The sequence below is a fragment of the Cucurbita maxima genome, unplaced genomic scaffold, assembly GCF_002738345.1.
Source record: "Cucurbita maxima cultivar Rimu unplaced genomic scaffold, Cmax_1.0 Cma_Scf00001, whole genome shotgun sequence".
NCBI lineage: Eukaryota > Viridiplantae > Streptophyta > Magnoliopsida > Cucurbitales > Cucurbitaceae > Cucurbita > Cucurbita maxima.
In genome coordinates, this window is record NW_019272017.1 from 1,274,317 (window position 1) to 1,290,514 (window position 16,198).

Genomic DNA, 16,198 nt, shown 5'->3' on the forward strand with positions numbered 1-16,198 from the left:
TTTGTTTCTCTCTCAACCTTCAATGCTTTCCTTTTCAACTGAAAAAATATTTGAGTCTCGATTTTCACGTGTAAATATATATATATATATTGGTATATAATCAATAGATATATAAGATAAGATATTAATTATTATCTTAAATATTAATGGTCTGATTCTTTACTGTTCCACTGTGTGTATATATATTCGTAAAGTAAAGATTCTGACATTTAGTTCAAAATAGATAAACATTTTGCTTTGATGATATCCATAGGTCAACCCATTCGACGAATCAATCTTAGATCCATTTGGTTGCGGGTCTATTTATATTCGTTCAATGCAGGATACATTTTACTCTAATGTTATAGTGGAGAGGGCTGTCATCGATCTATACAATTTATTTTCTTGTTATTTGATGTTGATGGCTCTTTTCTAATTGTTAATCATTCAACTCGTACAAGTAATGTAATATGTCAATGTTGCACGATAATTAATGGAGTATACAAATACTGCATTCCTAATTTTAGAATATGAAATTATAAGAGCCACAATCATATTTTATTTGAAAATTGGGACATGTTTTGCATTTTTAATCTTTTTCTGTATTCTTTTATAAATAAATTAATTAATATTAGCCAATGAAGAGACTTTGATATTCATACAAAATATCAAAACTTAATAAAAATCAGACCATAAACTGTTAGAGGCCCCAACAAATCATAAATTTTTATAGAATTAAAACCACGAATTAAAATCTCATTCACCAAAAACATTATTGTAAATTCCCTTTCGGAAGCATTATTACAAAGTTAAAATTATGAAAATGGTTGCGCTTTCTGATTGTTTGAGAGGAATTAAAAAATATATAAGCTTGAGCATAATTTACCCGTTCCTTTGAAGTCAGAGATTCAATTTAAACATAACTCAACTAGTTAACATAACTTATTTTGTAAGTTGAAAGTTCAGTTCTCCGCCCTCCGCCCGCCTTAAATTGCAATGTTTTATATATAAACACAAAAAAAAATGAAAGTGTGTCATATATTATACCTAAAAACATGTAGCAAACAACCACAAACCGTAGCATAATGAATAAGCCACATATAACTTAATTTAAGTAGCCCTAAAATTAGCATTTGCAATAGGCCAATCAGCATCAACAGTCACCCTATGAAATAAGGAAAAGAGAAAAGAAAGAGAAGCAAAGGAGAGAGAGGAAGGAATTGAACACGCAAGAGAGACCGTAAAGATAAAGGTATCTCCACATTTCCAACCGAGAAGCCTCTTTTTAGACCTTCTCCTAATCCGTGTTCAACGACTTTTGTGATTATTGAATAGGTTTTATATTTTAGGATTGAAGCCTCTTTTTATTTCTAATTCTTATAAGTTTGAGTTTCAAAAGTTTAACATTAAGAAATTCAAGATTCTATAATATGTTTTGAACTGAACAGAGGAATATGTTATAAAAGTTAATGGAGTTCGTGCGTTTATTTATTCTACATAGGCTTAATAAACTTTGTAGCTTCGGATATGTACGACCATACACTAAACATAGACTCAGATTTCTCAACTCTATACTGCACAAGTCTGACCTACGAGTCAAACATCGAAGTATATCTACCTTCAAAAACTCTCGAACTTTTGTCTTTGTTTACAGTGAAAGAATATCGAACCATAACTAAATTTACTTTTGAAACAATAATGAACAAGAAAAGAATCGAACGCAGGTCAATGAAGGGGGTGAAGGAAGCTAAGCAACACGATCTACTTTTTTCCCTAGTCCAAAAATAATCAGTGTTGGGGGCTGTTGAGAGATTCGTGGACATATGAATGTGTTCTGCGTTCATATGTATGTGCCATGAATTCTCGTTTAAAGCTGCATTACCCATTTTAGTATGGTTTACTCAGCCAGATAGCCTATCAAGATTATCACAAAAGTGTACAGAGAAGTCGACGTGTACAAGTGATTTCGGAGCGATCGATGCTAAGAAGTTGAGGTTCAAGCTCATCAGATGAAAATATGTTAGATAGTTGTACTTCTAATTTGCTTAAACAGATGATTTGAATAAGCAAGAAAGGAGTTTTTTTTTCTTCCTTCTAAGATCTTGGCAACTTCAATGATAGTCTAAAGCTTTAGAAGGCACTTAAACACAGAAAACTAGTTTTCAAACTAACTCTCGAAAAGGCCCTAATATCAACCAACCTTGTGTAAAACAGTCAACCAACATATGCTGTAAGTTAAACCATTATAGGTTGGCCTAGTGGTCATAAGAACCAATGAGTTTAGCGAGGCCACCTACCTAGAATTTAATATCCCACATATTTCCATATCAAGCAAATATCGTAGGGTCAGACGGCTATCCAGTAAGATTAGTAAACATGCACATATGCTGAATATTTCAACGGTATCGAACAAACACATGGAAGAGGAATGAAACAAGCAAACAAGCAGTAGAAGATTAGAGGATATATTCACTATTGGAGGGAAGGCCTGAAATTCTAAAGGGAGCTTAAGCATGTTTGGTCAAGCTTCTCTGATATGGTCACCACAGACCCACATTGAACCAAATTCAGAAACTTCCATTTGAGGGTTGTGTGTGGCTAAGTATTTCATGAACGGAGAGGTATAATTCAGTTTGTTTTTTCACCAGTATTTGAACGCTCTTTTCAAAGCCATTGCAGAAGAACAAAGGAAAGTGTTTCACACCAAAGCATTAGTTTAGAAGTAAACCCGGATTCACACTAACTGAAATACACGGCTATTCTCACACAAACAAGAAGCTAACAGCCTAGTGTCACGGTCATGCTTCTTCAAGGCATGTTGCCTATGGCATCCAAAACCCTTGCCTTGTATCACTTTATTGTTTTCCTTTACTACTTTCATGATGTATAGTCTCCTTATTGTATTTTCTAAATGTATGACATTTTGGAAGAACCATGTCTACACCTAGCAGACATGAAATGCCCCAACTATAGGGATGAGACCAATCGTCAACTCCTCCCACCTAGATTTTGTATGACCATTCGACGAAATCACGTCTAGGCCTACCAGACTTGAATCACCTCAAAATGTACTATAGTGGGATGCAACTAGTTGTCAAATTCTCCCTGCCTGAAAAGTTATATGCTATCTAGGTCGTCAAGTAATGGCAAGTTGGAATACATAGTTTTACCGGGTAACATTGAGAGCACCAACCATAAAGAGCATAGCTCCACTCCCAAGCAAATGTTAAAAACATGTAAGCAAACATGAGCGATGTAAACCTTATAAATGGGCCAATATGCATGAGAAAATCAATAGCTTAGAAAGAATTTCAACTTTACACCAATTCTAAATTTTCATAGAGTGTCTATTTCCAATGTTACAAACTTGTAAGCACCAACCATAAAGAGCATAGCTTCACTCCCAAGCAAATGTTGAAAACATGTAAGCAAACATGAGCGATGTAAACCTTATAAATTGGCCAATATGCATGTGAAAATCAATAGCTTAGAAAGAATTTCAACTTTACACCAATTCTAAATTCTCATAGAGTGTCTATGTCACCTCATAATTACTTGAATTGACAACACCAACAAAAAAGAAAGCATAAAATCAACCATACATTCTGCTGCAAGGTTGATTCAGAAGGGGGTTTCGTTATAACTTACAGCTAACAGTGGAAACTCTTCTTCTATGTAAATTACTGCCCACCACCACCGCCTTGCTCCTCCAATTTCTGCACGTAGGCCTTTAAAACCATCAGCACGTCCCTTGCCGGGGCCTGTAATGTTCCGACCAAGCTCGATGCCGGACCCTTCAAAAGACCCAACATTTTGGCATAAACCTCCGCTCTCGACGGCATTGTCTCTAACGCCTTGAAATCATCCGGCCCGTAATATTTCCCCTCGAAAACCGCACCGGTGAAATCATTATCCTCTAGCTTTTTCTCCTTCTGGAAATCCCTGTAGGGCTTAATTGCGGCAGGAATTTCCTCGGAGTGGACAAATAGCCAAACATTCATGCCCTTCATGCAGGGCTTTAAGGCTTCCCAAGAAGTCCCTTCAATAGCTTTAAGAACAAGCGTGTTTTTGGCGACAATAAGTTTCGAGGTTTCAGGGAGAGATCGACGAAGTTCTTGAAATTGCTTGACGGTGAAGCCTTTGTACTTGATTCCGGCTAATAGATAGCATTTATCGAGCTGCTCCTTGACTGTTTCGACAGTTTCTTCTTTCTTGGTGCGAGAAATAGCGGCGGCGACCTTGAGACAGCGATAATGGCGGCCTTGATTGGTGGAATGGCGGAGGGGAGAGAAGGATAATGGGTTTGTGGGACGATTTAGGGTTAAAATTTGAGAAGAAGAAGGGGTTTTGAATGAGGGAAAGCTTAGAAGAGAGGCTTCCATGGCGGAATTTCACCGTTGTGTGGAAGAAGAGAGGACAGTGTGCAGTTTGGGGCTTATCTTATCACTGGTTCCGTTTGAAGACGATGGCGGGGAGAGATATGGAAACTCGATCCCTGCGCTCTTTATTTATTTTTTATTTTATTTTTTTATTATTTTAATTAATAACATTAATTTATTCCCCCAAAAAATTATATTTTTGGTTAAATATTCATTAAATTACTATTTTAGTTTTAAATTATTTTTCCACTGGGTAAATATAATTATGGAATTGATAAGTATTTAATTTATATCAAAGTTATTTTCTAATTCACTTTAATTTGTAAAATTATATTGGGCCTCGTACCAAGAACGGCCCAAATATGAAACTAAGCCCAAAGTCCAGTTCTAAGGCCCACATTTGTGCAAAGAAACACGAAGATGAAAACAAGATTGCCAGCTTTAAGGGCCCACAGTTGTTGGGCCTTTGTTCGGTCGGTCCAATTTAAAGCTAAGAACCACCGGTGAGTTGAGGACAAGATCGTCATTTAATCATAACAAAGCGAAATCTGTCTTCCGCATCCATCCTCTCTTCTCCAGGTTGTAGAGGAAAGGCTCTGATAAATCTGTTCGCACAAACCCTAATTATCCGAACATCGTCTGTAATTAAACAAAATTTCTGCTTCTCGACATCTATTTATCTTCGATTTTCGTTGTGTTTTTGGCTTCCGATCGACTTTGAATGCGAAATAAGAATGCCACCGAAGCAAGCGAAGGCCGACTTAGCGAAGAAGCAGAAGATCGTTGAGGACAAGACGTTTGGTCTGAAGAACAAGAATAAGAGCAAAAACGTTCAGAAATATGTTCAGAATCTCAAGCAAGCTGTCCAGCCAAAAGTCGACCCGAAAGTAGCTGCCAAGGTCCGGGTTTCTCTGCTTCATTTTTAACGAACTTTAGTCTTTCGGTCAATCATGTGAAAGTTATGAATTAATGATGAATTTGATTTTTTGTGGGAACGAGAAGAAGCTGATTATTATTATTTTTTTTTTTTATGGTATTGAGCAGAAAAAGAAGGAGGAAGAAAAAGCTAAAGAGAAGGAGTTGAATGACCTGTTTAAGATTGCCATTAGTCAGCCAAAAGTACCCGTTGGTATGTGCATTTTATTATATTTCGTCTTTGGTTTTAGTTGGGTTTTGTTGTTTGTTTCGAAGCCTTAGCATTGAACTGATGTGATAATTGGTAATTTGGTTAGGTGTTGATCCCAAGTCCATAGTTTGTGAGTATTTTAAAGTGGGGCAATGTACGAAAGGTTTTAAATGCAAGTTTTCTCATGATTTGAATGTTCAGAGGAAGGGTGAAAAGATTGATATTTATAGCGATAAGCGTGATGAAGGTGAGTGACTAACGTTTTTGTTTTCTCAAAATCACCAAGTTTTCATTTCATAGCTTCTTTTGATTACTATTTGATTAAAATTCTTCACGGCCAATGGTTTTCCTTAGAAACGATGGAGGATTGGGATCAAGAGACATTGGAGAAGGTTGTCGAATCAAAGAAGAACGAGTATAAACTCAATAAACCAACAGAGATTGTATGTTTCTCATGTCCCCTTCGTAGCTTTCTTACGTTAAATTGAAATATCTAAGTTTGTTCGTTCTGACACCTTAACTCTAATATGCAATCCCTTCTTTAGATCATAACATTATTACACCCTTCTGGGTGGTAAAAGTATCACACCGTTTGTTGAAAAGGCTTATGCCGTCATGAGAATGCATTGAAGTTTTTACACCTTGTGAATTGACTAGAAGAAATATGAACTTGTTGTATTCTTAAAAAACTTTGAAGTTCACTTGAGTATTTGGCTATATTCATTGCCTTCGCATTTTATTTTCGTGCTTACACCTCGCTTCTTCAAGGCATTGCATTGAGCCATGTTTATGTGTTAGCTAGAACCTAATACATTTCCTTGTGGCTATATTTTCGGCGATCTATCTAATCTCCCATGAATTAGAAGTTAAGGGGATTTAAGAATTGGGTGTGTGCCTGTTTAATGTATGCATGCACTGGAATTTTCATCAACTTATAATTTGAAGGTTTAAGGATTGGTCCAGGAAGAACTGTCCTTGATGTGCTTCTTACTGTAGAAGTGAAGCTTGCTGGTCAATAGAAAAAGGCTCATAATTGGTAATTCTTAATTTTAGAATTATTATTTATGAACTTCTGTTTTCAACACATAGATCATGTTCCACTCTTCAGTAACTGATTTATGTTGATTATCTTGGATTGGCATGCGATCTTCTGGAAAACTGAATATTTCTTGCTATAGTTGGTCCAAAGTTGATATAATGTTTATTATCCTATTTTAACTATCTGTTTGAAATGAATAATTTACAGGTCTGCAAGTATTTTCTGGAGGCAGTAGAAAAGAAGCAGTATGGCTGGTTCTGGGTGTGTCCTAATGGTGGAAAAGATTGCCACTATAGACATGCTCTTCCTCCAGGATATATTTTGAAGTCACAAATGAAGGAACTGCTCGAAGAGGAGAGTCAAAAGATTGCCATAGAGGAAGAGATTGAGAATGAGGCGAGGATGATTCGAATTCATTGTTTATGGTCCTTGTGGTTTTGATTTTCCTTTTGGTGTTTAAACCAAATGAAGAAAATGCTAAAAAAAAATTAAAATGCTTGAAAAAATTTGCCGGCTTTGGCCTCAATTCCCATCTTCTTACCGTCTCTTTTTACTATGTTTATTTGCTTATTCCAGCGTGCAAAAGTTAAAACCACTACTCCCATTACACCGGAGCTTTTCTTTCAATGGAAGAAGAAAAAGATGAATGAAAGAGATGCTGGTTTGGCTGCACAACAAGCAGAGAGAGCTAAGAATGATCGCATGAGGTTTCTACATTACTCATATAGTTAATTTTACTTTTAAAGGTAATTAATAGTCATATAAGTTCCATTTTGTTCTTCAGTGGTCGGGAGTTGTTTCTTGCAAATGCAAGCTTGTTTGTGGATGACGCCGAGGCGTATGAAAAATATCAGCGAGAAGAACCTGAAGCTGACGATGAACAAAAGGTAATTCTATGTGTGAAATTCGTACAGATTGCTTGTTGCTTCAGTCATTTGCGATTCTGGCTCATGAGTTATGCCGAACAGTTTGTTCATGGCCGTGTCCTTAGTTTACAACATTACCTTGCCAGTCAAATTTCCTTCCATGCTGTCTGGTTAATGAGTTTTCTATCCCTTTATGCCCTCTATTTTTCATGTGTTTCTGTAGTGTCTTCCCCTCCTCACTCTCTGGTTCAAGAACGAATGTTATGGATCCAAAAAGAAATAGGAAAAGGAGTACAAGTAATTCTAGTCCACTAAGAGACCAAGGGGGATGACTGAACGGCCCTCTAGTTGTTTAATATTAAATAGTGAAATTACAAGAAAACCTTTTTGAGGTTTCACTACTTTGAGGCTTAAAACTAGTTAAAATCCTAACTCTAACCCATACGGATTGAATAATTCTCTTCTCTCCCCCAAAGATAGACACCATCATATAGCTGTGTAAGCCCATTCATATAAAGGCTTCAACTTGGTTAATTGAACAAACTATATCAGTAGAATTTGCCCGATCTCACCCTTTGAAGTTACAAAAATTGAAGAATATCCATATTCTTTCGGAAGAAGGGAAGTAGCATAAGTGGTGTATTTGGTTTTCATTATATGCACAAGTGATATGTTTGGTTTTCATTATACTTGTTGCAAAGAACTCACCAGCTTGGGAAATGATTGAACAGTGGTTGTTCTCCTAGCAATGGTCCACCGAGTATTTAACTTTCTACAAATTGCTGATAAAACAAAGACTTTCACCTTCTTAGGAGCTTTGAAGTTCCGTAGTTCATTGGAGAGTGATCTTGTAATAACCTCCAACTGCTTGGCAAGGCAGTCAAACAAAATCTTACTAGTGAATGTCCTTGGTTTATCTAATTTCTGAATTCGGTTATCACATTAGCTATTCTAACACACAAAAATCAATCTGTCGGTGAGGCTGGATCACCTCCACCTTTCTATGGATGAGGTTCCTCCTGAAATATTTTTCTAATATCTGCAAGTGTATTGGGTCAATTTTGTGCACTCCGACTAATCTTATGGGACAACTGCATTGCCTAGAAAATTTATAGGATTTTAAATCCTAGGAAGTAGCCACCATGATTTCTCTTGGCCATAACAAGCACTAGGCCTTGAATAGGAGATCTCAATTCTCAACCACCATCTTCCAATCCAAGTGCGCCATCAATGATTGTACTTGTTAATTGGAAGTATGACAATCTACTCTATCCTCCCATTCTAATGAAATCTCTTAATCGTCCATCAATCTTATCAACCTTCAACAGAATCGTGAAGATGTGAGAGATGGTGAATTTCTAAAGCTTTCGGGTTCAAAGGTGTGCATGATTGATATAGCTTCTTTCAAAAGAATGCCTTCATTGATCTTTGTAGCTCATTCTTCCCAAGATCTGATACCTAAAACTTATGAGACAGTAGGATTTCTTTGATGAGAATACAATTACGCGGATACCCTTGCTCCACCTTGGATCTTCATTGATTACAAAATTGGTCCTAGATAGATAGCAGTTAGAGAAAGGAACTCTGTCCATAAAGCAACACTTGAAGCTTCGATATACCAATCAAAGCTTTGTAGACGTTCCTTCTCAAGACTCTTCATGTCTATTGCATCTCAATCACTGTGAAAATCATTTGAGAGGGCAAGTCGTTGGAAAACGAAGCCTGCACTCAAGGCCATTGTTAGCACCAAACAGGTCCCCCCTTGGCCTTCCATTTAGTGGGGGATAGATCTGGTAGGAGCATTCCCAATTAGCGGTTGGGCAAAAGCAGCATTCAATTATGGACTTAAGATTAAAAGTTTTATCATTCAAGAATAGTTATGAAGTCTAGGCATTCTACTTTTGGGGCATTAAGCTTCAAATATTCTTATATCCTTTTTTTTACCCCGTGCAATTTCAGGCCAAGGATAATTCAACGGGTAGACCCACTTCCTCAACAAGTGCTGTGGATGATTCTGAGGATGTTCTCTTGGATGATGACGACGACGACGACGACGAACTAGATCTTGACGAGCTAAACGAGCTTGAGGCAAGTTTATCTAGAACGTCAATTCAGATCCGGGAGCCAGGTATTGAGCCCTCTTGAGACATTTGTTCATTACTGCGGAGTATGTGTTTGTAATCTAATCTGGTAAAGAATTGAAGAACATAATGGATTTGAGTTTATGTTCTCTTATTTAGAAGTGGAATGACTCCAATGGTTGCCATATAACATATTCAAATTTTGACTCCCTGTTCTTCTGTTTGCCCCTTTAGCCTCAGTGTAAACAAGCTATTACTGGTTTGCAATAATTTCGACTCCACTTGTAATTGTGCTCGTTTTTTCACCATTTCGTTATCATAAAAAATTAATCTCATAATGTTTGCAAGACTAACCAATTACAAAAAAAATTTACTGTGAAGTGTAGATATTGAAAAGGCAGTCTCTTCTTACTATCTATAATAGAAAATATGAAGAAGCAGAAAGCAAGTCTGAATCTGGTTCAAGCGCTTAAAGCATTAGATCGGGGAGGAAAAGCCACCTGATAATAAAAGAAGTTAACCTTTGCTCTCTTTTCAGATGCTGAAATTCCTCTTTCTAGTACAATTCCTTCGGCCTACCTAACTAAGAGGCAGTTAAAAGCAAGTCAAGTAAGGCAGTCTTAAGCCCTTTGATGATGAGTCACATTTTAATATAGTTCAATAAAACCATGGTTATTGTGCTCGGGATTACGGGCTCGTGTTTAGGCTCACTTGATTCTCATTGGCCTAAACATACCCATTTATTCGTCATTTATATACAAAAACAGCTCATAATATAAAACACAGCCACAATAAAATAATTAAACTCTCAACTTTATTATTATTTATTCTAAATTCTAACTTCCAATAGATTTCAAATCCACATTTTATTTTATTTTTTGTTCTTTATTTATCAATAATTTATCTCATTTGGTGCTAAAAAATCTCAAATATTATTGTTATTATTATCACCTTTTCTTATTATTTAAAATTAATGACACGTGTTTTCGTACACGCTAGAATGATTGGTGGGTCCTTATGGGAATATAATACGACGAGGCAGGATGGTCCAATGGTTCATCATTCAGACAGCCGTACACGTGTACGGCATGGACGAGACCAACGGAAGGTGAAAACGAAACGGGATGGCATTTTGGTAATATAGTGGAGAAGAGAGGATACAATTGATAATTATAGACATTTGAAAGGAGAGGAAGAGGCCACGTCATCAGATTAAGGGAGAGTTGAAAACCTCGTACTTTTTCGCCACAAAACCCTTTTTTCTTAATTTTTGTTCTTTTTTTTTTTTTTTTTTAAAAAAAAAATCTTAACCAAGTTGTCTGTCTTTCTTTTTCTTTCTTTTTTCTTTTTTTGGAGTTATGTCCAATTATTGAAAATTGTCTTGGTGTACCCCACCTGCCTCGAATTGATGCCTTCTTTTTTTCATTTTATTTAATATATTTTATGATATCTTGTTTTTATATATTAAGTAAATAAAAATAATAATTTATTTTTAATTCCATCCCGTTAGTGGATTGGATTTATGTGTTTATTCGCCATTTTTCTAAGAATAATTTTGCCTATCTAATTGAATATAAATCGTAGTGATAATGACCTCTTAAATAACCCTTTCTAATTTGTTCGTAATTCTGCATAACCCTTTCTAATTGGGATATGTGAATTTAACCCAATCAAAGTAATTCTATGAAAAATATTTTCTTAAAATAAAATAGACAACATTTAACAAAAATAAATAAATAAATAAGTAAACCAAATTACATAAATTTAAATATTTAATTGTATTAAATAAATTAGTCAAAGGATAAATAGGTAAAACTAAGTACGGTACTTAGTTTCAAATTTTGCCGTACCTTAAAACATGTCTTTTGACTTTAAGATAATCATATGCCAATTTATTAATATATTTTTTATTATTTAAATATTTTAGAAAAAAAAAGACCCAATCATTCCTTACTTTTAGAAACATCCTTTTTTAGTTGAAATGTAAATAATTAAAATTATATTAACCAATACAAAATCAACGACGATGGTGTAAATTGACTTTTAAATCATTTATTTGAGAAAAATATACCTTAAAACTAAGTCTTATATTGGAATAAATAAATAAATAAAGTCGAGGGCATTATGGGAAGAATGCTGTGTAATTTTTTAAATTTTTTATTTTGTTTTTTCAGTAAAGTCGTATTCATCCAGATGTCAACGAATAAATAAATGTATTGTTATTTTCTATTAATAATTTTATTTAAAATTTTAATTATGTATTTCTTTTTAATCAATTTCAACCACTCATTTGTCAAATATCTCAACTGGGCAATAAAAATATCTATCCTAGAAAACAAAAATATAAAAAAAAATCCTAATTTTTAAATTAAGCATTAAAAATTTATTAACCTATTTTTTAATTCAACCATTGCCTAATTTTTTTAAATATGGCTTATTTACTTTTTTCCGTAAATAATTGAAATTTTAAAATAAAAATATTTTATTTTATATAGAGATTTAAAATTAAGATAGAAAATTATAAATACAGCTTTGAAAAATAAAATAACATGGCAAGTAGTATGCATGATATATTTACTTTTTAAAAATTGGGATTTGTTTAATTTATTATTAGGACTTAATTTTTAATAATTAAAGGTCCAATGATTTAAGCAGTGACGATAATTGACAGGCGCGTGATTCACGCATTCAATCGAGGTACCAAATTTCAATCTATCCGCACGTGGATTGATAAATAAATATTATCCAATGACAAGTCTCCACGTGGCGAGCTATGATTCGTTAGTTGTAGTTCGACATGATTTTCGATCCGCTTGTTTAAAATATTTTAATCGCTAAGATCCTTCTTTTAATTAAAAGAAAATTAAAACTATTATTTTCCAAAATCAATTTACCACTCAATTTTTAATTAATTTAATTTAATTGTGTTTAAGGAAATATTTCAGTAAAAATTAACCAATTATTTTTTTTTTAAATTAATGCCTATAAGTTGAAAAGTATATATAATTTTTTTATTTATTTTATAATTTCACTAAATAAATTGGCAATTTAATGAAGATTCAAAGGAATGAGTGAAGAGAATTTATATATATATATATATATATATATATATATATAATTTACTCCAAATGTTACATAATTGGTTGTCTTACAATTGGTCCACACAAAAAACACAATCAAAATAATTGGATGGTTGGAGGATTTTTTTTGTTTCAATTCTTAAGACCATTTTTTAATTTTTATTGGTCCTTTTAACTCGTACCTGCATCGATTGAGAGTGGACTTTTGATTGAACTCTTCGTGCTTTTAAAGTGGGTATCGACACATTTAGGTAAATTATTGGAGATACAACGGCTTCTAGTGATTAAGACTTATCACGTATAGATAATCATTATTCATGTGATTATTAGGTTAGTTTAGGAGATACAACGACTTCTAGTGAACGACCCACCTGGACTATCCAACTCAAACTATAAATGTTGGATTGGGATGGATTAGATCTTTTTTTCAATTTGGGTCGAGTTGAATTTTTTGAATTGAAAATATCATGTACCCTTCCGGTTAAAAGGATCAAACCCTTCGACACCCCCACGCATGATTTACAGCTTGCACCCTTCCGCTTAATCCATAAGGATCGGATACCCATATTCCCAGACTCCCAGACCATACAATTCGGTTACATGAAATGCACCAAACCCAAATCAACCCAACCCTGAGAGAAATAAATGAATTCCAAAAATCTTCGGCAAATCCAAAGAAGTTTTACTGTACGTTCATCATAAAATATTTCTAGATCCCAATACACCCAATACCAGATAGTTGTAGCTAAGAAGCACAATCCATAAAACACAATATGTGTTCCGGCCACACATTCGTAACTCCAAATACTCGGATATCATGTCAGTTGACGACTTTGAGATATTTCTTTTGTTTAGGGTTAACCTGACCAACCCGACAATAGGATTACAATCCAACCCTATCCTATTTTTAAGATTATTATGAATATTAAAAATATTTGACGTTTATAAACAATGTTAGAGGTTGTTCATGGAGTTGTGAACCCAACTCGAAAATAAAGAATTGAGTTGTAAACCATACTCGAGTGAAACAATATATTTTAAAATTATATTATACTCGTACTTGATACAAACTTGTACTACCAAACTTATTTGTGTACTTGAAGGTTTCTTCATCTTTTAAATAATAATAAAATTGATTGATGTTATTTTTATTTCATTTTTATTAATTAATCAAATCATTTTTCATATTCATTGAAAATAGCTACCATTTAATTAAAATAAAATTATTTATATTATAATAAATTTGGATAACTTTAAAAAAAAAAAAAAAAACAACAAAAACCCTAATTTTTTTTTCAACTCCATTAAATAAATAATTCCGTACTAATCAAATCAGGAGAGATAAGTACGGAATTTATGAAATAAATAATACCGTACTTGGCTTAGAAAATATAAACTCTCTATTTATTAATTTTTTAAAAGAGTTCAAATCTAAATTGATTTTGACTTTGTAATTAATACATTATTTCCAAAAAAAAATTGATATTATTAAAATGTTTAATTTTGCGAACTTATATATATAAGCTCATTGAAATATCTTAATTTTTAATAGAATTGTTAATAAAATAATAGTCGTTATTAATAGTTATATTCTACGACGATGAAAAATAATAAAATAAATAAATAAATAATTTAGGTTAAGAAAGAACATGAAGAGGAATCAAATGCATGGTCGTGGATACCAAATACAAAGGGAATCCTATGCTTCTTTTATTGCCAATTTGTTCCATTTTTATTTTATTCATGGACCACTAGAATTTTCAATTGTTAAAATTTAAAAGTCAAATCTTATTAAATATATATATTTTGTATTGGACCTTAATTTAATGGTCGAGACATTATAATCATATATTAAACTAAGTTTTATGCATCATCTTATTTGTCGTTGGGTAAATTAAAAATTATGTTAAATTATAAATAATATTAATGTATTATGTTCGATAAATCATAGATTTTGGGTGAAAAAATTAAAAAATATTTTTATCCATATATTTCCAACCAAAAATTAAAATTTTAAAATTAGTTTTTATTATTATTTATATAAATAATAATAATAATAATAATAATAATATATTTTGAAAATTAATTTTTTTACAGAAAAGTTTATCCAAAGAAAATAGACCAAAACAATGTTTTAATAATTTTTTAAGCATATAAAAAAATTAAAGTTTTGAAGAAAAATGATTTTAAAAAAATACTATGAGAATCAAAATGATATAAGCAGTGACGCTAATGGTCACTTATAGGCGCTCGGGTAGATCTCGCGACTTGACTCAACGCGCCTTAGTGCGCGTGGAATCTTGTTCTCTTTCAACAGTTTTCCCCACCTTATCGTGTTTCTCCTTCTTTGAGTAGTGACTTGCCACGCGGACGGCTCTCATTGGCTAATTCCAGCTGATTTTTTTTTAATATATATTATTTATTTATTTATCATTACTTGCCATCAAACCAATACTTTTTTTTAATAGTTATTTAATTTTATTGTTTTTATGTTTAAAATTAAATTATGGAAATTGCAGTCATGTATTGCGGCTATGAGTTGGAAGGCTTCACAATCAACATAATGGAATGAGATTCAAATCTTCATTTAAACGTTTATTAATGTAATTTAAATTATATTATTTATATATTGAATTTTTTTTTATAACTTATTTTAGTAAATCAACTTTCAATTTTTATTTTAATTTAATTTTTAAATCCCTTTTTAGATTTTTTTTTTTTTTTGTTTATTGTAGATCATTGACTTTATAATTATTAACCTAACCGGTTGATATAGACATGATTAGAGTATAAATAACACTAAATTAATAAAAATATCTATCAATTTTGTAGTTTATAAAAAAAAAATACTTATAAACTTTTTAAATTTTTTAATAACTATTAAAAAAATAATAACTAAAAAATACATTTGTCATTAGTTATTTTTTATGTTATTTTTTAAAATTCATGAATATTTTTATATACATATTTATTTATTAAATATTTGATTTTTATAAAAATATATATTTGGGTTTTTTTTTATTTAGAAAATTGAATTAATTAGACAAAAATATTTACTTTTAATTAAAGGTAATTATTATTTTTTCAATTATTTATTCTGTTTTAAACTAAATATTATTAATAGTTTTGTCGCTTTCCCAAATCACAGCGGCGTCTCGGAGGTTTTATTTCTCTCTCTCTACTAAAAATGTCAGAAAACCTTCTAATTTTACTGGGTGGGTCCCATAGTCCGTCCTGTGAAACCGACACGTGCACGTAGCGGGTTTTACGATCGTTGATTTTTCATCATATAGCTTAGGATCCGTCGATTCTGGGCGTACAAAAGGACGGTAGAACAATTAACGTGTGAGTGAATGCAGAGAATTATTTTTATCTTCCTCTAAAGGTGAGAAAGTCACGTGCCGTATTTTGTTGCGTGACTCATGTCTCTTCTCTCACTCCAAAAGGCAAGCATCTTTTAATGCTTCGAGTTTAATTTGGAAGGTGAAATTACCGTTTTACCCTCGTTGTCTAGACTACTTATCTCGGAACGTTCTTAAACTTTCAAGTTCATTTATTTTAGTCACCGACGTTTTAATTATTATTTGAAACTTAAAAGGCTAAGACATGACTGGTATGCACTTATTTTTTTGGATGTGAGCTATGTGG

The 16,198-nt window shown here is 32.8% G+C and overlaps 2 protein-coding genes across 2 annotated transcripts; one reads left to right on the top strand and one right to left on the bottom strand.

Moving 5' to 3' along the window:
- Positions 1-3,421: 3,421 nt before the first annotated feature.
- Positions 3,422-4,464, bottom strand: LOC111487249 (50S ribosomal protein L10, chloroplastic). Its single transcript, XM_023134609.1, has one exon. The coding sequence runs from the start codon at positions 4,359-4,361 to the stop codon at positions 3,660-3,662; it is 702 nt and encodes a 233-aa protein (XP_022990377.1). The 5' UTR covers positions 4,362-4,464; the 3' UTR covers positions 3,422-3,659.
- Positions 4,465-4,871: 407 nt separating this feature from the next.
- On the top strand, positions 4,872-9,749 carry LOC111485787 (zinc finger CCCH domain-containing protein 11-like). Its single transcript, XM_023132823.1, has 8 exons — positions 4,872-5,257; positions 5,403-5,487; positions 5,591-5,731; positions 5,839-5,927; positions 6,731-6,919; positions 7,100-7,230; positions 7,308-7,410; positions 9,349-9,749. The coding sequence occupies exons 1-8, from the start codon at positions 5,093-5,095 to the stop codon at positions 9,532-9,534; spliced, it is 1,089 nt and encodes a 362-aa protein (XP_022988591.1). The 5' UTR covers positions 4,872-5,092; the 3' UTR covers positions 9,535-9,749.
- The last annotated feature ends 6,449 nt before the right edge of the window (positions 9,750-16,198 follow it).